Source organism: Siphateles boraxobius, unplaced genomic scaffold, assembly GCF_051911475.1.
Source record: "Siphateles boraxobius isolate OS27281-9 unplaced genomic scaffold, OSU_SipBor_1 65, whole genome shotgun sequence".
Classification (NCBI taxonomy): Eukaryota; Metazoa; Chordata; class Actinopteri; order Cypriniformes; family Leuciscidae; genus Siphateles; species Siphateles boraxobius.
Window position 1 is genome coordinate 8718046 of NW_027509192.1, and position 24613 is coordinate 8742658.

Here is a 24613-nt window from a genome sequence, read left to right on the forward strand (position 1 = left end):
GGGAAGGACGAGAATGAGTGTGTGGATGGGTGAAAGTCGGCTGAGTTGCTGAGGTGAGGTATTGATCCTAGGTGCTGGTGGACGTTCTTGATATTTTTCAGTGAAAAAGGACATAAGGGAGTTGCAGAAGGAGGTTGTATACAAGTGAGGAGGGAGAGAGTCCTGGGGTTGATTGATATTGTTAAGTAGGGAAAACAGTGACTTGGAGTTTGATTATACTGTACTGGAATGATTATACTGTACAATGATTATACTGTACTGGAATATTAGTGGGTTTTAGTGCTAGCAATGGAGTCCTTATAACGTAAGATGTTGTTATTGTACATTTCTTTGTGAATAGTGAGACCAGTTTTTCTATGAAGACGCTAGTTGCCGACCTTTGGCTTTCATGAGACGGAAAAAGAAAAAGATCTGGTTTTTAACGAAGAAAGGGAATTAAGACTATTATGGAGTCCAGTATTGTAATGAGAGACCAGATCATCAGGGGTGGATAGGAGGCAGTGGATACTTGAAGTGAGAGTAACAGGGTTGCTATTTTTTATATTACAAAATGAAATAAAACGTGGTATTTTAGAGATAAAGAGAGTGAGTTTCACTATAAACGAGAGGAGAAAGTGGTGAGTTATGAAGAGTTCAACAGCTGTAAGAACAGAAGAGGTGACATCAAAGCAACAGATTAAGTCTAGAGTATGTCTTTGGAGTGTGTGGGAAAAGTGGTATGTTGCTTACATCCAAAACTCTCTAAGCATGAGGTGAAGTCTTTGGTGAGAGGCAGATTAATGTTGTCCATGTGGATATTGAAATCACCCAGCAGTATTGTGTTTGGTTAGAGAGAGGATAAGTGTGTGAGAAAAGCAGCAAAGTCATTTAAAAATTCAGTATTCGGTTTAGGGGGGTGGTAGAAGGTAGCAATGATGGTTGAAGTGGGACCAGAAAACTTGCAGACAGCAGATTCAAACGAGCTGGAAACAGGCACAAACACCGATAAATTATCGCAAGACCTCCTCCCCGGCCTGAGCCACGGGGTTGACAGATATAAACAAACCCACTAGGAGTGGATTCATTGAGCTGAGAAAAGTTGTTGGGCTGTTGCCATGTCTCGGTTAAACAAACAAAGTCTAGTTTACGATCGGAGATGAGGTCCTGGATAAGATGTCCCTTGCCTGTCAGTGAGTGGATGTTGAGCAGTGGATGTTGAGCAGAGCGAAGTTGAGTGAGGTGTTGTCACAGCTGGTGGTGGTGCTAGCCGACCAAGCTAGGCGCTAGGCGGGTTGGCAGGCTGTGGTCGACAGCCCGGTTGGTAGTGCGGTCGACAGCGTGGACGGCGATGAGAGCTGGACCTGATGGACTTTATTGCTGTTGAGATGTGGAGTGGATGTGCAGTGGATGTATCTCCGATGGGGCTGGAATGTCCGGCTGAAAGTGGAAAGCCTCTGGCGCAGGTCCAGGCAGGTGACAACGCAGCCGGAGCAGGTCAATGGCCGAGTACTGAAGCAAACCCATCACTAGCAGGTGAACAGGCAATAGAAAGAGCCAGACACAGAAAAACAAGATATATGTCCTACCGGCTCACATTGTGGATGAGGCTCAAACCGGAACAGAGCAGAGCAGCTAACATTGAAGACTCAGACAAACGGTAGTGCCAGCGGATCGTAGAAATATTCCAAATGAAGGCAATTACACTGTCCAATTAGGTCATAAAACCATAAAATGAGTCTGGATAGTCTAGATTTTAAAGGATAAAATGACAATAAAATGCGACGTTACTATAATTGAGCTCACTGAAGCAGTTTTCATTCGAGTAGGCTCTCTCAGCCATAGGACCTGCAAAGTTTTTTCTCTGGTGTGTGTGTGTTCATGAGGCGCCAGACTGGAAAAAAGCGAGGCGAACTCCGCAAACGCGCTCAACAGTGCGTGAGATTATTACGCCAATAGGGTCAGAATTACGCTATAGAGTAATCGCATTTACAGCAAAACGCCATCAAATACGGTGCTTTAAACCATATTTGCGCTGCAAAATTACAAACAGCGTAAAAAAAACCCCGAAATGCGTCAATGACACCGTATTCGACAGTGTTTTATTGTGCATGAAAAGCGCTAGTTTTTACGCCGTTCATCTCGCCATATGACATTTTGGTTGTACGGAGAACGCGTTATTTTACGGCGTTTTGCTTATAGTATAATGAACCACGCCCACTAATTTACACAGCCAGTAAATTTGGACTGCTTTCTCACAATCAATGATGAACTGAGTCAGACCAGACCAATTCAGCATGAATCATTTGTGGTAATCCAATTCTTATGCTCGTAAGGAGTTATTATCGTCATTAAACAAAGAAAAGAATCCAGGTCGCTTTAAGATGGCATTTTGCTCTGCAAGCGAACATTAAATGACTGCATAAGTACCTTTTGTTTTGTTTAAACCTTCACAAATCAACTTTATAGCTAATGGATAGACTTTCGAGATAAAATACGTGTTAAATTTTTATTTTACTGTGTGAGAATAGAGATGTGCAGCAATATCTCCTGCAGCACATAGGCCTAGCCTATACTGAACTTTTTTGGAGGATCAGGATTGTTTTGGACGGCCTGCAAGTCGTGTGTGTCTTACAATCTGGCTAAAACCTGTGCAATTCTTCTTGCACTCACACAATGAAACTGTTATGTTTTCAGCTCTCTTTCTCAACTCCTGTGCAACAAATATATCAGGATTGTTTCCTTTTATCAACAAACTGGATTCACTGGATTCAAACTGGGGGGGGGGGGGGTTCCTGCGACCTTCAACCCACGCGATCATTCTCCATTCATTAACCGACAAGATTATGTTAAATTAAAATTTAAACAAATTAGAATGAACAAGTTTCTGTGACTATGTCCCATTAAAAATACCCAAACATTTTTTCCCAGGGGTTTAGTTTTAGCCTGCATGCACAAATAACAGCATAAACAACAGAACAGGAGGATTCATCATCACCTGTAGCGCTTCTGTGAACAGAGGAAAAACAGGATAAAATCATATAATCTGTGCCGTTCTGTGCTGTTATGCCAATCTTATTTGCATGTTTGTTGTTGTCGGTATTGGAACACGAAGTAGCCTACGAAGCTTTTAAATAATAAATATAGTTTAGCATCCAAATACATCATGAATATGTAAATATTTGGATTTGTGACCAATGGGAGAGGTAGGCTATTACGCCCATTTCTGTTTCAGTTTAGCTTTAAATTACTTCGTTTAAGCTTGACGTTTACTGTAAGCTAGCCTATTAGCTATATTTTTCATTCTTTTTCTGTTCTCAATACCATTAAGTTTAAAGGATTTGTTTTAGACCGAGGGTCAAGTAAAATAGCCTATTTAGTGGTATTTTTCATTTTCTCTGTTAGTCTGCTATAGGCTATACTTCACATATTTGGAAATGTATTTAAAACCCACAGCAACAAGATTTCAGAACATGAAAATGTTTAAATTTAATGTGTGGGATTAGCCTATACTAATTTATAACATCAATGCCATTTGGGTGGTGATCATTAACCACGATACACCTGCCCATTGCAGGAGGGTGCCTTATTTGTATGAAGGTAAAAGAGTAAAGCTCGAGAGCACATAGATGTGAATTTGAGAATCCAGTCTAATCTGGTGTTTCTGATGTCACAAACATGTAACCAATACCGTCAACGTGTGGGCTGGGACTTTTCCACAGTGAACGCAAGAACAAATTTAAGAAGGGACAGGTAAAATCGAGTACATGTAACAATATAGCAGGTGAATTAAGTAAATTTTGTATACTACGATGTTATGATGAACTTTATGCCTATTCAAAGCGTTTCTAACTCAAAGCTGTCTGACTCTGAGATACGAACGGGGGAACATGGTATATGTAACATTAGCAACACATTATTAGCTGTTTGAGATAGAGCGAAGTCAAGCCAATCTAAGCTTAATATGATAAGCCAATCAAGCTAATCATATTAATTACCGTTATGTGTCCGACGTTTTAAAGAGCGTAACATAAATGCATTATCATTCTGATACATCGACTTTTAGACGACCCTGTATAATTCACTCTTCTGTATCAGTTTCTGGTTCAAACATATATGGCTGAATATATTCCACTTGTCATTGGGTATCGTTTACTAAAATAAGACATTTATAAAATTGTATTGACTGCAGGGGGACTTTAAAGTTGTATTTATTCATTTTAGTACTGTACTTAAACTTATTTTATTTCAAGGCAACATTTTTCATTTTAGGTATCAAGATTTTTACAGAATTATTTTATATAATATACATTTATTCTAAATACAGTTTATATGCATTTTAGATATATTTTATACTCATCTCAAGCATGCATTATTTTACACTTGTCTTTTGTCTCCTTGGTAAGCAAGTACGCTGACTTAAAAAAAAAAAAGACCTCATCGGTCTGTAGAGATGGATTTGACAGCAAAACATTAGGTTAGCTATGTAACTCATTAGGGTCATGTGAGTGTTCTCATATTTTGGCTTGCGATGTCGTCTTGGGTCTGTGAGTCAGAGTCATCCTCAGAACTCTTCAGAAAAATACACATGCACACAAACCACAAGTGACATGCGTGCTCATGTGAACCCTTCATTTGTGGCAAAGAGATTCTTAGAAATGTCAGAAGGACATGATGTTTTTGCATTTGCAGGCTGTTTGCATGCGCTCTTCAATAGTTTGGGTTACATGCTGGGTGTCTTGTTTTACATTCGGTCCATAGAGCTGGCACTGACAGGCAGACGGCATGCCACAGGCGAGGTCAGAAATGCTAGCCGTCCGTTGTGACGCAACACTCCCGAGGCTTTCGCATTTTAAAAGGAGAAACTACTTTCTTTTGGATTGGATTCTTCCTACTATATTTCTCTCACAACATTAATCCTTTCTTCTAGCTGTGTTTTAAAGGAATAGTTCTCCCTCATGTCGTTCCAAACCTGTTTGACTTTCTTTCTTCTGTGGAAATTATTGGATAATGTATTCTCTCAAAGCTAGCATATGACTTCGGAAGACTTGGTGTGCACCACTGTTATGATACTTTAATGGTGCTTTTTTGTCATTTTGAAGCTTCACAGTCCCAGTCCTCGTTGTTTTTCATTATATTGAAAAGATTGGCCTTTAAAAATTTCTCTTGTGTTCCACAGATAAAAAGAAAGCCAGGTTTTGGTAAAGAGATATTTTTAATGGAAATACTAGCCTACCTGTTTCTGCTATACCCCTTTTTTTAAATATTTAATCTGTAGTATACAGTGTTTTTTATTTAGTTGATAGCCAAAGAGATGAAAAAGTAATTTACTTAGCAGTGAGAACTTAATCTAGTAACAATCTGGGCTGTAAGTACATATATGGTGTGAAGTGCAGGGGTTTGTCTCATCGACTTTACTGAGCACAGCGGTTGAGGATTATAATAATTGACTTCAAACAACCTTGTAAAATGAGCTTATAGTTTTTGTGTACTAGCTCTATTTGCTGAGTAAAGGCCATGTTAGTGCTTCTTCGGCAAGCATGAATATTTTTATTAGTCACGTATTTCATACTGCATTGAATAAGTCTTAACCATTTTCAAACTACTGTTAAAAAAGTGATTGCATTAAAAACAATTGCATTTTTGTCAATGCATGAGGTCATTGCAAAGCTTTATGTCTTAAATGTTGCTATTTAAATATTTATTTTCTATATTTTATATTGTATTACTGGGTGCAAATTGTGTGATGATGAAAAATAAGAATTTATTTTTACAACAAAAAAAAAAGATTGGGGAGAAATTATATTGTAATCATAATAGTTTTTTTAGAATTGAAATAATGTTGATTTTGCCATGAATATAGCCATTGCTGCTGATATGGTGTCGAATCGTAAATAAATAAATTAATATAAAGGGGGAAAAGTGCATGATGGTGGAAAAATATGTATTTCTTTTTGTGGACTTGATTATAATTAGCTCTATATTTGGTGAGTAAAGACCATCTTAATACTACTTTGGCAAGAATTAATATTTTTATTAGCAATTTATTTCATACTGCTTTGACAAAGTGGTTTGAAAATGGCTATTGTATTAAAAAAACATTTTTTGGCGTTTCTGCAGGAGGTTGTAAAGCTATGAATGTTTTTAAATTGTTAATTTAAAGGATTGTTTATGTTTTATAATTATTTTATGCATTATATATTTATTTAATATGTTTTATATTATTGTATTGCTGTGTGCAAAGTGTATGATGATGAAAAAATGTGTATTTATTTGATGATGATGATGATGATGATGATGATAATAATAATATAAAGGCAACTAGAGGGGATTTTGTCTGTTGAGAGAAGCTATTATGATATACGGCAATATAGAATAATAGGTAATTAGCCCAGTTGGAACCTATTCATAACATTGGATTGTCGCAAGTATACATGTTTAACTTGTATTTATTCCAAACATAAAAAAGAACAAATGTCAGAGAGGGTGATGATTTAAAGAAAATTAATGGCTAAGTTAATTTTAGCATATTTAGTCCCTAACTTAAGTTGGCTTGTTGCTTAGCATTTCTGTATTTAATTTAATTATTATCAGTGTGATTTCCTTATACCTACTGCTGTCCAGAAGACAAGGCTGAAATGAATATCACAGTAGGTGCTGTAACAAACTTTAAAGTGTTCTTCCTTTTGTTCACATCATATGAAGAAAATATCCTTTTTTTCAACCGACTCCCACTGATCTGTCAGGTTCTGCAGTTATTTCAGTCTCTGTTTGACTCTCTCCTCTTTTCTTAGCACGATACAAAACACCAGTGTCATTGAAACTGCATAGATTATCGTCTGAATCTAAAGTCATTTCGAGCACAACGACCGAGGACACCTATTTAGAGTATTTACTCTGCATATCAGTGTGGTCATGTTGAGACTACCTGAATTACATGGTGAACTGAACTTCTAAACACAATAATGGAGGCTTTTTGGACCATAAATACTGTTATTCATCTTGCAGCTTGATTCCCAGCCAGTAAAACGTTGTGGCCTGTTTTCTGTTGGCTCTATTTGAATATAGGCTACTATGCTGAATTGATCTGGAACGAGGCTAAGCTCTATTTTACTGTAAAAGTGACTCTCAAGCTGCATGTCTAGCCTTCTATTTTACTAATTCGAGCCACAGTCCTATGTTGAGATCACTGTTGCTGTTTGAAAAAAGAAAAGAAAAAGATAATGTTCACAAAGTAAGCTAGAAATAAAAAGGATTGATTTTTTAAAAATGATTATTATTTATGATTTCGGATGTAAATGTAAAGGAATTTGCTGTCTATGCAGCTTGATGGAGAGTTTCTGCAAGAAGGATTAGCTTTCCTTAAGACCTTGATGGGATTGCCAAGTTGATGAATGGAAGTTACGGAAGTAATGAAATCATAATTTTTCGTGGTAATAGTTTCCAAACTGCAACTGGCTGTCTTCCATTGCAAAGTAGGGTGTTATCATACCATAATACCGTAGTATTAAATTATGCCATGATATAGTACTCCCAGGTACTATATAGTATATGATATTGTCACATGTCCAAAAAATATGGATTTACCATGGTACATAGTAAAAACACATGATGTTTCCTTAATATCATGTTTAAAAAAACATAATTTTTTTCATTGTTGTTCCTCATATTAGTTATTTATTCATTAATTTATTCATTCATTGTACAGCACTTTGGTCAACTGGTTGTTTTTAAATATGCTTATAAATAAATATTGATTGATTCATTGATTTGTGTGTGTGTAATATATTTAATTATATTAGAATGTATTGTTTTTTTGGCATTGTTAATATTTATGCATTGATAATAATAATTATTATTAAATATGTCAATTATTATTAATACTATTTCGGAAAATGTATGCTATTATTATGATTACTGTTGTTATTGAATAATAATAATTTTAATATGTATATAAACAACAAATATTTAAATATGTATGAATAATAATAAGAATACTTATTATTAGTACATATTTAAATTATTATTAGTAAATAATAACAATAATTTATTTATAAATAATTATTATTATTATTTAACAGCAAGAGCAATAATAATACTAATTCTAATAATAAAATAATTAAAATATTAAAACATAAAATGTTGAAAATTAATAATATTGTTATTGTTTTTTAAATAAATTATTGTTATTGTAGTTTATGAATTATATGCAATTTGTACATTTATTTGATTTTACAAACTCAGCATGAGTGAACATGAGATATTGTTAAAGACTTTGTGACAGCCCAGGTGTTGACCACCCTTACCCAGAAGCCTTTGGGCTTACACTGCTAACACTATTCTTTTTGCCTGAACTTCTAGAGAAACCTTTAAAAGACGGAGACGACACAGCCGACATGTCCCTCTCAGACTCTCTTTTTGCACGCTGGGGTCGTGACCTCGGCCCAGAGAGCCGCAAGGTGGCCCTGAAGAAGTTCCAGTACTACGGTTACAACGGCTACCTCAGCGACAGGCTTTCTCTAGACAGAGCCATCCCAGACCTCAGGCCAGACGGGTGAATGCCCTTTGTTCTTTTGCAACTATTGATTTTCCTGTATCATTTTGTTCATGGTGAACAAAACAGAGAAATCACTTAGAAGAAGTGAAGATTTTTTTTAAATTTAATAAATAGTTCCTGGTCACAGCTTGGTCAATAAAACCCAATCGAAAGTTAAATATTATATTGTTGTTATAATAAGTTTAAATATAGAAAATATTATCCTTTATATTAAATCTATAAAATGTATAAATATATATAGGCCTAGTAAAAAAAAAAAAATTATATATATATATATATATATATATATATATATACAATACAATAATAAAAAGTACACTTTTTACAGATAATATTTTAATAAATTATTTTGTCTGTATGTACAATATAAAAGCCAATTAATTAATTTAGCTAAAAACACCTGTTTTATAATGTTGCACCTATATAGGTGTTTAATTTGAATTAAACACCTATGGTTATGTGATTTATGTATAGCACCTATGTAAAATGGTTGTATAAAATCAAAACTTTTTTGTAATTTCATTTTTAAAACTAAAAATCAAAAAGTGAAAATACATCATCCCCTTTTAGACTCTTCAAACTAAAATTCAATTCTGTTCTCAAATGCTACCCGTCCGATTAAAGTTATAACCAAGAAAAAGTGAGAGATATTTAATCACGCAAAGTCTTCTCTTCCAGGTGTGTTGATCCTCTATTTATGTTTGTGTTTTTCCTCCCGCAGGTGCAGAAACATCTCATACACCTCCAGTCTACCCCAAGTCAGCATCATCTTCATCTTTATGAATGAGGCGCTGTCGGTCATCCTGCGTTCCGTTCATTCGGTGATCCATCGGACGCCCTCTCACTTGCTCAGGGAGATAATCCTTGTGGATGACAACAGCAACAACGGTGAGGGCCTGTTGCTGTCCCAGCACTGCTTTTTTTGATTTGCCAGAGGCAGACAGGGGCTCCTTCAGTGGGGATTGATTCTTGTATGACAGATTACGATGAATAATGCATATGAATTTGGATTCATGTGGAAAGGATATCTGAGGTCTGTAACATGATAAGACTCGGGGATTATGGGCAGCAGATGTACATGTATCCAGTATCCTGCACATCTAAATGTTTTATGCTTTGGTTTCCGAAGCGAGACTTTTCTCTCACAAATGTTCTGGTCTTGAAGCAACCAGTTTAATCAATTAAAATCTATATTTAAGGCAGTGTGCCAACTTGCATATTATGACCTGGTTTCACAGACAGGGCTTAGAATAAGCAAGTAGTAAGCCTTAGTTTGATTAGGACATTTAAGTAGCTTTTATTAACGTGCAAGGACATTATAAAAGCACATACAGTATCACATATAGTATAAATGGGTTTGTATACATAAAAATGCAACGCTTCCCTTCTGGAAAAATAATGTCTTAACATATGTATCTCCTTACATATTGTGACATACATAGTGAGTTTCTCCTCACTATTTTTACATTTTACTTGCACATTTTCTGTAAAGCTGCTTTAGCAAATACATTTTTTATACAAATAATTTTCTGTTCACATTAATAGTTGTGGAAAAATATATACCTGTCAACTTACTAAAATAAATGATAATAAATAAATAATAATAATAAATACATTTAATATTTAAAATATATTAATAATAAATGCCAATTGTCAATAATAATTAATATTTCAGAGATCATATTTTAATATTGTATAATCATCATTTAAAAAATATTTTTACTTTTAGGTCACTGTATCGTATATATTTTGTAAGTTTTAAAGATATTAAACATTATTATTGTTAATAATATTAATATTGAACAGGTAATATTTTGATATTATATAATTTTATTAAATATAAGATACTCTGTCAATGTAATAAAAGTTATTAAATATACATATATATATATATATATATTTTTTTTTTAAAACACCAGGTGTTAATACAAAATTATTAAAACATAATTATAAAGATTGTATTTTATATTACAGATATATAAGTGAAAACAATTAAGTATTTAAAAAAGAAAGAAAGAAAACAGATATCTACATATAGTATTGAACTGATTATTTTTCACTCACAGTATAAAAGGATCTGTATGTATGTATGTATGTATGTATGTATGTATATATATATATTTATATATATATATATATATATATATATATGCTTTTATATTTTAGCAAGGGGATCAATGATTTGTTTTTCCTTCGCATTAAAATGTTTGAAGACCCTGGTGTAGACTGCTGGCTTAAGAATTATTATTTTCTGAAGATAACTGCTTTGGTGTGGAGTAAAGTACACTACTGAGGTGGGTTTATCTCAGGCATATAAGTAAAGCCTTTTATTTGCTCCCAGTCACCTCTAAAGTATTTGGTTTTTCCAGAATAATGACTTCACAGTGGTTATGCTACAGTGACCTTTTACTCTGCGTGTGTGGGATATAGCGAGGGGGCAGGGGGGTTAACGTGAGGTACAGAGGTTTGGACATTTCATTCTCTCACAGATTGGCAGTGGCCCCACGTCACACCATCTGGTTGCCATGGTGAGACAGGATGATGGCTTTCTCTCTAATAAAAACAAACAGCACGGGAGACAGATGGGAGGGGAGTAATCCCCAGCAGACAGCGGTGAAGACTTCAAATATCACAGACCCCTGGCAAATATTAGTTTCTGATGTTTGCAGCGCTTCAGTACATGTTCGTAATTCCCTGAGAGGTCGAGGGGGGGTCTATATAAACGAATTTTGATTAGAATGTAATAAAAGTCAGGTGCATGTGTCACCAGGGTCTCCCGCTTCATTTCTCGCGAGTACTGAAACCTTCTTAGAGGCCACAAGGGTGATTTAGTAAACCACAGGTATGAGGTATGAGTGTTTATATTGCAGGTTTTTCAACTAATCCCTCTTTCCCTTCCATTGACTCAAAGCTGAACTGTCGGAAAACCTGCAGAGGTTTGTGGATGAGACCAACCAGCAGCGTCCCAAGTTCATTAAAGTGGTTCGGCATGAGAAACAGGAGGGCTTGATTCGCTCTCGGGTCAGTGGCTGGAGAGCTGCGACCGCCCCCATTGTGGCCCTGTTTGATGCTCACGTGGAGTTCAACATCGGATGGTCAGTGAATCTTGATTTTTAGGTTATTTTCTGCCAGAAGTGAGCATGAAAATGCTATAACTAAAAAAAAAATGTTTACTTTTTCTCTTTAACATTTTGATGTATTCAAAATATGATTGAGAGTTCATATAATATAAAAGTTATAAACTTTTTACATGTTAAATATTTTATATTTATTAATTTTATTTTTTATTTTTATATATATAATATATATCATTATTTTTTTAATGATTTTATCTCCAGGTTGTTGGTAAAATTTTACATTTGTAAATCTGTCAGTCACTGACATACAATTTTTCTTGGTTAACGGATCAGGTGTAATTTTATCACCACTTATGAAATAAGAGTAGTATGACTGAATTGAAGGATTTGGTTTTTAAAGTATTTAAATTTACATGTACAATATTGTACAAAACTTTTGCTGATCTGCTGATCAAAATGGTTCAGTAAAACTGATTTTGACCAAAACATGACCAAACATTATTACTTAGCATTTTACATTTATATTTACATTTTTATGATACCAAATGATGGCAGGTAGAGTTTTAGTAGGATGTGGGCTATGAATAAAAATGTAGAAAATGCTAAACAAAATTATAATCAGTGAAAATTGTTCATAAAACCATTAATATGGAAATTTCCACATTGAATTGATCAAGGCAATATATGTAACATTGGCTTTAGGAACAATTTACACTGAACAAATTGCATGTGTTTCATGAAAGAGGCCCAAAGGTTTGAATAAATCTAATTTTCACGTCCAGTTTTCTGTTACAGCCTATTTGTACCAAGTCTGATATGACTAAACAGCATGAAAGTACAAAATATTCATAAAGTTTTGCAACAAAACTATTTGCATAGGTTTCTGAGAATGCCATTCTCTGTTTGGCATTCGAACAAATAGAAAATCAATCTATTCTCCAAAAAAATAAAATAAAGCTATTACTGCGGTGTGAGTTCCCTGTGGGTGTGAGAGCAGGAATATTAGCAGAAGTGCCTATCTACTGCAATTACTGTTCTAGGCACAGCTGTCAACTCGCATACCTGTTAATTATTCTCAGTGCAACATGTCGGAAAAAAACCTTTTAAAGGGCTTAGATAGCGTCCAAAGTGTATCTTATGGATGTCAGCTTATTCCTGCTCGAAATTCCTCCTGCGTTCCATCAGTCCATGGATGCATCTGGAAGTTTCTCTAGGGTTCGATGTGGTTTTTATAGAGTGGATAGTACAGCTTTTAGCTTGCCTGAGGCTATTTTCCGAGTTCAAATGCAACGCTAATGCCTGTCTTCACTTTTGAGATGGTCTTTTAAATCTCCGACAATGACATTTTAAGTTTTAGATCGATGGGTTCTGAAAACTACAATCAGCTCTAATAATCAAGTGTGAAATCACCTTTCAGTTGCAGTGGCATGAAAGGGGCTTCATTAAACATTGTATTCTACGATTTCAGAGTTCCAAGGGACAAATTAGATAGATCCATCAAAAACCTACTGCCCTTGAACTTAAAGCATGTTCTATTTCTATTGATCTAAGGGCTGAACCAATCCTTCACAGAATCAAAGAGGACAGAACCCGGGTCATCTCGCCATCATTCGACAACATCAAATACGACACGTTTGAGATCGAAGAATATCCCCTCTCGGCTCAAGGGTTCGACTGGGAACTTTGGTGTCGCTATCTAAACCCTCCCAAATCCTGGTGGACACAGAAGAATCAAACTGCTCCAATCAGGTATTCAAGCAAGATACAATCAGTGTCAGCTCAATGGTTCTACAAAGACAGCTTCTGATCTATCTATAACTAGTTTTTGTTTTAAGACAGGCCTTTAAACTTAAAAATCATTTAGGACCTTTTTTTGACAAATTACAGAATTATTGTTTAGGTTACCTTACAGTGAACCTCATATCCTAATCAATAACCAGTAAATGTTGTCAAATATATTCTGAATGTTTTTTTAGATTATCAGATTTGAATACATATCTTTAATTACATGTTGGAATATTAACAATCAGCCGGTTCCTGGTTCATTTCCATTAAGACAGCCACAAACTGGCTCATGGTTCAGTGAAGGAGTCAATTGTGAACTCAGCAATGGCTCTGATTCACTTGCTGAGTCAATCTGATTCAAACTCATAAGTAAGCTTAACATGGATTTATGTACACCTTAGTTTTGATGGAATTCTTAAGAATCATTTGACAGCGAATCGGACATTCCGATATGTTCGTTGCTGCATGCAAGAAATACTGTACCAAATATAAACTAATTTAGGAAGTAACTAACGCCATATTGTGAGATGATATCTGACAAAACTGCAAAATTCAGAAGAGTAGAATAGTATATTCTTGGGTTAGATTGGGACACACATGAGAAGTCATGCTCAATTATTATAAGAATACTAATTATTTCTCACGAACAAAATACTAACAGATAAATGTACATGTAATGTATGGAAAATTTAGAACATTTATAAACAAAATTCAAAAAATATTATACAGAAAGAATAAAACAATATGCAAAACAGGAAGAAAATAGACTTTTAGACTATTATTATAAATATGAGTGAAACAAAATTAAATAAGGGCATTTTTTATTTTATTTTTTACAAAATACACAATTAACCCATATAATATAGCAAATGTGTTCTTTTTGTGCTTTCAAATCGATTAATCATGATTTAATCGCATCTAACATAAAAGTTTGTTTACATAATATGTGTGTATATATATTATTAAATTTAGATACATCATATAAATGTCTGTGTGTGTGTGTGTGTGTGTGTGCGTCTGTGTGTTTGCACACATATACAGTATATATTTGTATGTATACATTTCTGTGTGTGTGTATAGTATACACATACATAATATAAACAAACTTTTATGTTCTATGTGATTAATCACGATTAATCGATTTGACAGCACTCTTTTTTTTTAAATCACTCTCCTTGCCCTCTTAACAACCTGTTTCCTGTGTTAAATGGTGACTCAAGAAATTGGATCAGACAATTTTCAATGCCAATTCCAAAGGACTATATACCCTTAATGTAGTAAAATATGTTTTCATAACTCATTTGAGTTCATTGTGTACGTCTCCTCTCTCTGCAGGAGTCCCGCTCTGATTGGTTGCTTTGTAGTCGATAGGGAGTATTTTGAGGAAATTGGTCTGCTGGATGAAGGGATGGAAGTTTATGGAGGGGAAAACGTGGAGCTGGGGATCAGGGTAAGAGCAATTCAGACTGCCTACGAGAGTTTTGAAAGTACAGCAGGAGACAGGATGTCTGGAGTTTGAGTAGACAAGTAGACGCATGCCAATGAATAATGCTGTTTCATTTGATGAAAATATGCTTTATACAGGTTGTTCTTTAAGGGCAGATGGATATGTGGGTGTGTGTGTGTGTGTGTGTGTGTGTGTGTGTGTGTGTGTGTGTGTGTGTGTGTGTGTGTGTGTGTGTGTGTGTGCGTGTGTGTGCGTGTGTGTGCGTGTGTGTGCGTGTGTGTGCGTGTGTGTGCGTGTGTGCGTGTGTGCGTGTGTGCGTGTGTGTGTGTGTGTGTGTGTGTGAAATGTTTTTTCCAACATTGTGTAGCCCTAGTGTGTATCATCACACACAATTAAAGTGGAGCTCTCTGCAGCCTGCTAATGATAACCTGCCATACAGACGTTTTGCTCCAAACTGTTGGGGTCCTAACCTCTCAGTATTACACATGTACAGAGCCCCATCGAGACCTCTGCCGACTCCCATCAAACCCAGCGGCACTGTAATTTGCCTCCGCAGCCAGAATCCAAGCCCAGGCTGTGAATGAGCTAGCCAGCAGACACACAGCCACTTGCTCTTACTGTGATTTGGCCTAGCAAAGTTCCAATCACTCCATGTGAGATGCACCTTCACAATACAGAGCGGATCAAAGCCCCCCATTACACGCACAGACATTTGAAAAAAAAAAAAAAAAATCTGTTTTTTTCACTAAGGGCCTCAATGAGCAGAGAGGAAATGGAAATGTCTCAGGAAGAGGCAGGCACCGTGTCTGCAGCGGGATTTCGGATAATGGCTCTCAACATCTGTTCATACAGCTCTGTCTCTACAACCTAATTCCTCACTCTCATCTTTTAAGCTCCTTTGTGCCTCCGAATCTCCAAAATTATTATCATTATTATAATATATTTTTTTAAAATTAAATATAAAATGACTATAATAATATAAAAAAAGATATAAAAAATATATAAAAGATGGATGGATGGATAATATATTTTTAGTCTTAATGTGTTCATGAAATCAAAATGGACTCTATTTACTTTGTTAACACTCATTACTAGTGTTGTAGCGAACAATTCATCCATGCAAGTCAATCCACACAACAACAAAAAATTGCCTAAATTTTTGAACGGAATGCCATTCCCAGCGGAAAAAAACAAGATATTTTTCACATTCAAAATTACGCTTCACTCAAAAATATTTAAGAATATTATATATTTATTTTAGCTTAAATATTATTTAGAAAAATATTTAGTTTAAATTCTTAAAACAATAAATACAATTATTACATTTTGCAACAAATAAAAAATAAATGTAATATGGGCCTTGCGTTTTTAGTCTATTTGGATCAATAAATACTACAGTGCTTAGCATAAGTGAACACCCCCACTAAAGTTGACTAAAAAGAGGAATAAAAAAATCATCTTTTGGAAATTGATCTTAAATACCTTAATTAAAAAAATGAGGAACAATCCAACCTTTGAGGACACCAATTTTCTTTGTGAATGATTAATGTATCGTAAATAAATAAATGTTCTCAGCTTTTAAAGTTTTTATTTTATGCTTAAAGAATAAATAATTTGCCAGTGTTGTAAGACAAATAAATTTAATTCAAGATGTATTCTCTGAAAAGTTTTGGTAATTTACATTTTTGCTTCTAAATTAAAAGTTATTTTAAATACTATAATAATATTATGAATCTTATGATTAAGAATACTATGATTCTTAAGATGAAGGTGTTACTGTTTTTGTAGTAAAACAATCTTCTATGCTGCAATACTTTATTTGCAGATATTTGGATTGACGGTTTTTACACCCTGTCAGTCAAACTCACGCTGGAGGCACTGTCTGAAGCAAAAGATTTTTTACCTTTTGCTGGCCCTCATTGACATTGTGTTGACGGGAGTTATTTTGCGCTTTGGAAGAGGGTGCACACTCAATAAAAGGTCAACACATCTGTGCTCTTCTATTCTTAGCCCTCGCTAAAGGGCTCTGTTTATCGGTGATGGAGAATGAATACTGTCTTTGTCATTGTTAGATGTCAGCGTAGTTTTTTTTTTTGCAATCTGTTGCCACATCATGTCAGTTTTGTTTCAGGTAAAGAAAAGGTTTGCCCAGTTTGTATTTCTTGCCTTTTGTGAAAAAAAAACAATTTTTTTTACAGTGTGTTCAGGGGACAGGCAGCTAGCGGATAGTGAGGAGATGTTTGCTGTATGTGACGATAAATGTTCCAGCCTATAAAACGTGTGATATCGCTTATCGCTTAATTTATGGTGATGATGATAATGATGATTATTATTATAATATTAATAATATAATATTTTCTATATCATGAAATAAGTTTTTTCACCGTGTTGATGATGATAATTATTATTATTACTATTATTTAAAAAACAATGTTATCATTATTATCATTTTTTTCAGAAAATATATGATGAAATTTTTTAACCCAGCGTTAATTTTACTATTTTTATATATTATTATTATTATACATTATTTCAGTTATATACAGTTTTTCACCCAGTGTCAATTTTTAATATTGTTGTTATTATTGAAACATTATTATTATTATTATATTAATAATGTTTTTTTTCACCCAGTGTTGTAGATGATCAGAATCAGAAAGAGCTTTATTGCCAAGTGTGCTTGCACACACAAGGAATTTGTTTTGGTACTGAGGCTTCCAGTGGACATATACAAATACAACATGAAACATAATACTACAAATTATAAGAATAAAAAATAAAAATATAAATATATGAGAATAAAACTATCACAGTTGGGTTTAGTCAGAATAGACATTTTCAGATTTACAGATTATGAACCTATTTACAGTGTTTTGAATATTATAAATAAATAAATCTACATATAAGTATCACCTGAGTTGTGGGATATTGCACTAAACAGTGGGAGTATTGCACTTACAGGCATATGCCTTGGGAGGAGTGTTAACTGTTCAGGAGGGAAATGGCCTGTGGGAAGAAACTGTTCCTGTGCCGAGATGTTCTTGTGGCCAGTGATCTGAGTCTCCGTCTTGACGGTAACAGTTCAAACAGGTGGTGTCCAGGGTGAGTGGAGTCTGTGATGATTTTACCTGCTCTCTTCCTCACTCTGGAAGAGTACAGGTCCTGGAGGTTTGGCAGGGGGGCACCAATAATCCTCTCCGCAGTCCGGACTGTCCGTTGTAGTCTCCTGATGTCTGATTTGGTAGCTGAACCAAACCAGACAGTGATGGAAGCGCACAAGACAGACTCAATGACGGCTGAGTAGAACTGAATCAGCAGATCCTGTGGCAGGTTGAACTTCCTCAGCTGGCGAAGGAAGTACAGTCTCTGCTGGGCCTTTTTCACAGTGGAGTCAATGTGATTGTCCCACTTCAGGTCCTGAGAGATGATAGTGCCCAGGAACCTGAATGACTCCACTGCTTCCACAGTGCTGTTCATGATGGTGAGTGGGAGGAGTGCTGAGCTGTTCCTCCTGAAGTCCACGATCATCTCCACTGTTTTGAGCGTGTTCAGCTCAAGGTTGTTATAACTGCACCAGGCAGCCAGCTGTTCAACCTCCAGTCTGTAAGCAGACTCGTCACCGTTTCGGATGAGACCGATGACAGTGGTGTCGTCTGCAAATTTCAGGAGCTTGACAGTGGGGTCTTTAGAAGTGCAGTCATTAGTGTACAGGGAGAAGAGCAGTGGGGAGAGAACGCACCCTTGGGGAGCACCAGTGCTGATTGTGAGTGTCTTGGATGTGTGTTTCCCCAGTCTCACTCGCTGCTGCCGGTCCGTCAGGAAGCTGGTGATCCACTGACAGATCGAGGATGGTATGGAGAGCTGGGTCAGTTTGGCTGTGAGAAGACCAGGCATGATGGTATTGAAGGCCGAACTGAAGTCCACAAAGAGGATCCTTGCATAAGTCCCTGGTCTGTCGAGATGTTGCAGGATATAATGTAGTCCCATGTTGACTGCATCATCCACAGACCTGTTTGCTCTGTAAGCAAACTGAAAGGGATCCAGCAGGGGTCCAGTGATGTCCTTCAGGTGGGCCAGCACCAGTCTTTCAAACGACTTCATGACCACAGACGTGAGAGCGACAGGTCTGTAGTCATTAAGTCCAGTGATTTTGGGTTTTTTGGGGACAGGAATGATAGTGGAGCGTTTGAAGCAGCAGGGAACTTCACACTGCTCCAATGATCTGTTGAAGATCTGCGTGAAGACCGGGGCCAGTTGGTCAGCGCAGGCTTTTAAACAAGCAGATGAGATGCCGTCTGGGCCTGAGGCTTTCCTAGTCTTCTGTTTTTTGAAGACTCGGCTCACGTCCTCCACACAGACCTTAAGCTCAGGTTGGATGGCAGGAGGGGGGAGTGATAATTGGAGAACAGGAGGTGATGCTGAATGTGTGAAGTGCAGATCAGACCGGGTGTGTGGTGTGAATGAGGGCTTTTCAAACCGGCAGTAAAATGAATTTAAATCGTCAGCCAGGTGTTGATTGTCCACAGATCGAGGGGATGGTGACTTGTAGTTGGTAATGTTCCTCAGGCCATTCCAGACTGATGATGGGTCGTTGGATGAAAACTGGTTTTTCAGTTTATCAGAGTAGTTCCTTTTAGCAACTCTGATCTCCTTTGTCAATCTGTTTCTGGCCTGGTTATACAAGATTTTATCCCCACTTCTGTAAGCATCCTCTTTGGCATGACGAAGGTGTTTGAGTTTCCCAGTAAACCATGGTTTATCATTAGTGAATGATAAGAATGTCCTGGTAGGAATGCATGTATCCTCACAGAAACTTATATATGATGTTACAGTATCTGTGAGCTCATCCAGATCATTGGTAGCAGCTTCAAAAACAGTCCAATCAGTGCAATCAAAGCAGGCCTGTAGATTCTGCTCTGCTTCATTAGTCCATCTTTTCACAGTCCTTATTCCAGGTTTAGCTGATTTCAGTTTCTGCCTGTAGGTCGGTATGAGATGAACCAAACAGTGATCAGAGAGCCCCAAAGCTGCCCGTGGGACGGAGTGATATGCATTTCTTATTGTGGTGTAACAGTGGTCCAGTATATTACTGTCTCTGGTGGGACATGTAACGTGCTGTCTGTATTTTGGTAGTTCACGGGAAAGATTTGCTTTGTTAAAATCCCCAAGAATGATTAAAAGAGAGTCTGGGTACCTTTGTTCCGTTTCAGATATTTGTTCAGCCAGCTGTTGTAGCGCCGCGCTCGCGCACGCGTCTGGAGGGATGTAAACATTCACGAGAATGAAAGAGGAAAATTCCCGAGGCGAGTAGAAGGGTTTACAGTTTATGAAATGTGCCTCTAAATTAGGAGAGCACATCTTCTTCAGTGTTGTTACATCTGAACACCAACTTTCGTTAATGTAGAAACACAATCCACCACCTCTCGTTTTCCCCGTTAGCTCCGCGATGCGATCCGCTCGGAACAGCTGGAAGCCCGGCAGATGTATTGCGTTGTCCGGTATGGCTTCACTCAGCCAGGTTTCAGTGAAGCACAAAGCAGCAGAGTTTAAAAAATCCTTGTTAGTGTGGGTGAGGAGAAGAAGTTCATCCGTTTTGTTAGGAAGGGATCGGAGATTCGCGAGATGAATGCTGGGGAGTGCAGTGCGCAGGCCGCGCTCGCGGAGTTTAACCAGCGCGCCGGCTCGCTTCCCACGTTTGCGTCTGAACGCGCGTTTGAACAACAACGCTGCCCCTCCGACGAGAATGTCCAGCAAAACGTCCGAATAATCAAAAACTGTAGAAAAGGTTTCTGGTGTGTGTTTCCTAATGTCCAGTAGTTCGTCTTTGGTGAAACTGATAGGAAAAGAATGACTAAACGCAGAACAAACGAACAAAAACAACACAATAGCTGGAGAGCTCCACACCGAGGCAGCCATCCGCGGCGCCATCTTGTGTAATTGATTTACACAACAATATAATTATTCTTATACTAATCTATTTTTCACCCCAGAAAATATATAATGAAATATTTTTTTAACCCAGTGTTGATTTTATTATTTTTTTAATATTAATAATGTATATTTTTTTCTCAGAGAATATATCACGAAATAAGTTTTTTTATCTAGTGTTAATTTTTATTGTTGTTGGGGTTGTTAATATTATTGTTATTTAAACAATAATATTATTCTCTTTTTTTCAGTTATATAGTTCTTAACCCAATGTTGATTTTATTATTTTTGAATATTATTATTCATATTATTATATTTTTAGTCTAAAACAAGAATATTTAATATACATTTTAGCTTTTATTTAATAACTTTTTTTTTTTGCGTTTTAGATCACTCTTGGTAAAAATTTTTTGGGAAAGAGACCAAGTCTTAAAGGTCTCCCAGACAATATAAAACCGGTTTGATTCTCTTTTCATGCTTGCAAAATTTGCCTCTGTGTGATTACGGTCTGAATATCTCTGTCTGCAGCAGGTATTGTATGCAAATGTGAGAAATTATTTTTTAATGCTTTGGGAGAACAGACGGCTCAGTCATGGATCATTGGGATTGTTGTCAATGATTATGCATATAAATCATTCTCCTGGCAAATAGGAACAACACACATCTGTCCACTTCCTGTTGAATCCCACCAAACGAGTCTTGGCGTTAAAATCCTGCCAAACAAGCAGATCAGACAGAGCAAATGTGAACCCCCCCTTCCTTTTCAAAGACATAATCATATTCAAAATACGGCACCAGGATCTCTTGATAAATCAACTTTTTGTTTGATGCAAATTAGATGCATTTAAATATATGCAACACGTGTTCAAATTGCTTGCTGCACTGAAACGACCCTGACATATGTCCCAGCCAGATGTTGCACTTCATATTTCACCAAACCAGGCCTGAATGCAAGTGTTTGGGTGTGAATGTTTGAATGAAGTGCAGCATGCTGGCATGTGGCCTATATAATCCCGAGTGAAGATTTACTAGACAGACGTACAAAGCACAGAGAGATGCTCCCGGTTCAGAAGCTCTGCATGAGTGCGGTGGGATGCACTCATGTAGCGAATCAAACCAACACACAAATAAGCTGCCACTTTCCATTTTCAGCTGCATAACATGCAGTAATTGAGGGTAAAGCATTGAACAAATGTGTATTACTGTATATGAAAGCACTCCAGGAAAACAATTGTGGTTTGTGGTTTTTCTCCCATCTTTACTGACACAAAAAGCGGTTACTGCACTGTTATATTGCTCAATGTCAAATGTCAGGGAAATATGTTCAATTATATTAAATGGTCTGTTTGAGCTTTCAAATAGGTTCTTTCGATATTCTTCTTGTCATGCGTTAAAAAGCCTCTATATTGTTTTGTAAATGAAGAGCAGTTTGGGGAGTTAAGTTTGAACAAAGAGTTCCGATGTGTGGAAATGAGTAACCTTTTAGATGATAATTGTAGGAAATGAGCATCCTTGATTTGAAGTGTATTGTTTAGCTTATTTTTTCTACAAACCCGTTTTAAATTTTCTGATTAAGTACAAAAGTGCTTTTTGTTCCTTGTGGAGTTTGATTTATGTGGGGTTTTTTTCCCAGTAATTTGGTTTATTCTGCTAAATGGACTCACATACTCCCTTATGAATCATAAGAACTTCGTGTGTTTTTTTTTTTTGTAGACTGCCTAATGGATGTTAAAGGGCATTTTGGAGAGCTAATTTTTCTTCGTCCTTCCATTCATGTGTGTGTAATCAGGTATGGCTGTGCGGAGGAAGTGTGGAGGTCATGCCCTGTTCCAGAATAGCTCATATTGAGCGCGCCCACAAGCCCTACACGGAGGACCTGGCAACTCACGTACGCAGGAACGCTCTGAGAGTGGCCGAGGTGTGGATGGACGAGTTCAAGAGCCACGTTTACATGGCCTGGAACGTTCCACAACAGGTACTAAACCTATGAATAATTGACTGGATGGGACACGTTTTAAAGACTTTGAAAATAGTTTTTAGAAGTATGGAATTAAAAGAAACCATATTATATAAAATGTACAAGAACTATTTAAGAGTCTGCAATATTTCTGAATCAGTAATCCAAAACAAGGTGGTCCTATTATGCTTTTACACTTTTTCAACTTTAGTTAGTATGTAATGTTGCTGTTTAAGCATAAAAAAGATCTGCAAGGTTACAAAGCTCAAAGTCCACTCCAAAGGGAGATAATTTATTTAACAGAATCCACGGAATACTCAAAAAAGGGGACAAAGCCTTAATGATTTTAGATGATCATTTTTTAAACACTGTTCCTGATCATTATAATCCCAACGTTTATCTGTGCGCTGCACATTTTATGGAGAACAACTTGTTTTCTGTAGCTTTTGTAATCGATTACGGTTTGTATTACCTTTGTTTTTCTGATAAAAATCACAATTAAATGATGGATAACATTGTATCTCTAATGTATAAGAAAATTTCAAAAAAACATTCCACTCTGAAACGTCCTGTGAAATCCGTACTTGCATGAGTCTGTGCATGAAATCCGTTCTGCATGATCCTCTTGTTTGATAACATTGTCAGGGTCTGAATTGGTTTGAAATTGACCCCATCCTTATTCATATTTACACTAGAGAAGAGCTCGCAGTCATGGAGGGGCAGGACATTTCCCGAATACACACTCTAAGTGCTGCCAATCACAACACACTGGCTCATTTAACCAATCAAAACCATTGTGCTGGTTCATATTTTTGTGGAAACAAATATGCACTTCTCAATTAACAACATTTAATAATTATATTGTAGGGTATGGACCAATCAGACACATACTAATTATTCATTATATACAAAGGTTTATGAAACTCCTCACACAGCCCAAATGAACAAACACAAGGGCAGAAACAGTGTCATGTTACAGGGCATGACAAGGAGATTTTACGACCTCCGAGGAATGTGGCCACATACTCAAGAGAGAGACTATGAAACAGAAACCCTCTTTAAAACAGACTTTGCTGCATTAATCATAGACTAACTGATCTATAAATGAACATGCATAAAACTGTGAAAGAAACAGTGTAAATGGTTTACTGTCTCGTGTACTATTAGGTATATATTATGGTATGTATCCTGGTATACAACAAACTAACGATCAATGTAACCTCACCTGTATAATGCCTCCTACCTAACTAATCCTCATTTAATGACTCACACTTTGATGTACATCACCTTCTTCTAGAATGCAGTGTGGATGTGTTATAGCTATTTTAGCATTAATGAAGGTATAATCTTGCTTAGGGGAGGGGGAGGATCTTCTCCAGGCCTTATTAGAGACAGTCCACATGTGACCTCCCTCTCTTAGTTCTTTCATCCAGCCGCAACACTGTTCTGGTGATTCTGAGGAACCCCCTCCCCCTCCACGGGGGCCCCAGGGCCCAGCAGGCCTCAATCCAACCAGATATGGGCACAGGCAGGAGAGAGATGACTCTCTCACAAAGAACCAAGGACAATCTCAAGAGTTTTGGAACAAAGACTCCAACCAACAACAACTCCAATCACCCATCCTTCCGACTTCCTCACTCCTCCTGGGTGCTCGGCGTGGCCTCAACAGAGTCCCAGGCCTTCACCAAACCAGTCATGCGTTCCTGGAGAAAGAGAACGCTCAACCAACTTCCACTTGACACTGCCGGAACCATCAACGACTTCAATTTTCAACAACTTCAAGAATTGTTCCCATTACAAATGCAAGTATTCAATTCAATGAAATGTGAAAATGAAATTCTGATGCTTCTTCTCATAGACCCTCTTCCGGTTTCCAATTTCATCCT

The 24613-nt window shown here is 36.7% G+C and overlaps 1 protein-coding gene across 2 annotated transcripts in view; it reads left to right on the forward strand.

Moving 5' to 3' along the window:
- galnt18a (UDP-N-acetyl-alpha-D-galactosamine:polypeptide N-acetylgalactosaminyltransferase 18a) overlaps positions 1–24613 on the forward strand; it is an 88498-nt gene that overhangs the window by 36747 nt on the left and 27138 nt on the right. Inside the window, exons 2-8 of one of the 2 annotated variants that reach the window (XM_077210670.1) lie at positions 8338–8530; positions 9255–9421; positions 11445–11628; positions 13162–13359; positions 14731–14882; positions 18733–18740; positions 22560–22745. In XM_077210670.1, coding sequence (XP_077066785.1) covers positions 8338–8530; positions 9255–9421; positions 11445–11628; positions 13162–13359; positions 14731–14882; positions 18733–18740; positions 22560–22745 — 1088 coding nt within the window. The remainder of the gene's footprint in view (positions 1–8337; positions 8531–9254; positions 9422–11444; positions 11629–13161; positions 13360–14730; positions 14883–18732; positions 18741–22559; positions 22746–24613) is intronic. The other variant, XM_077210669.1, reaches the window with a different exon arrangement.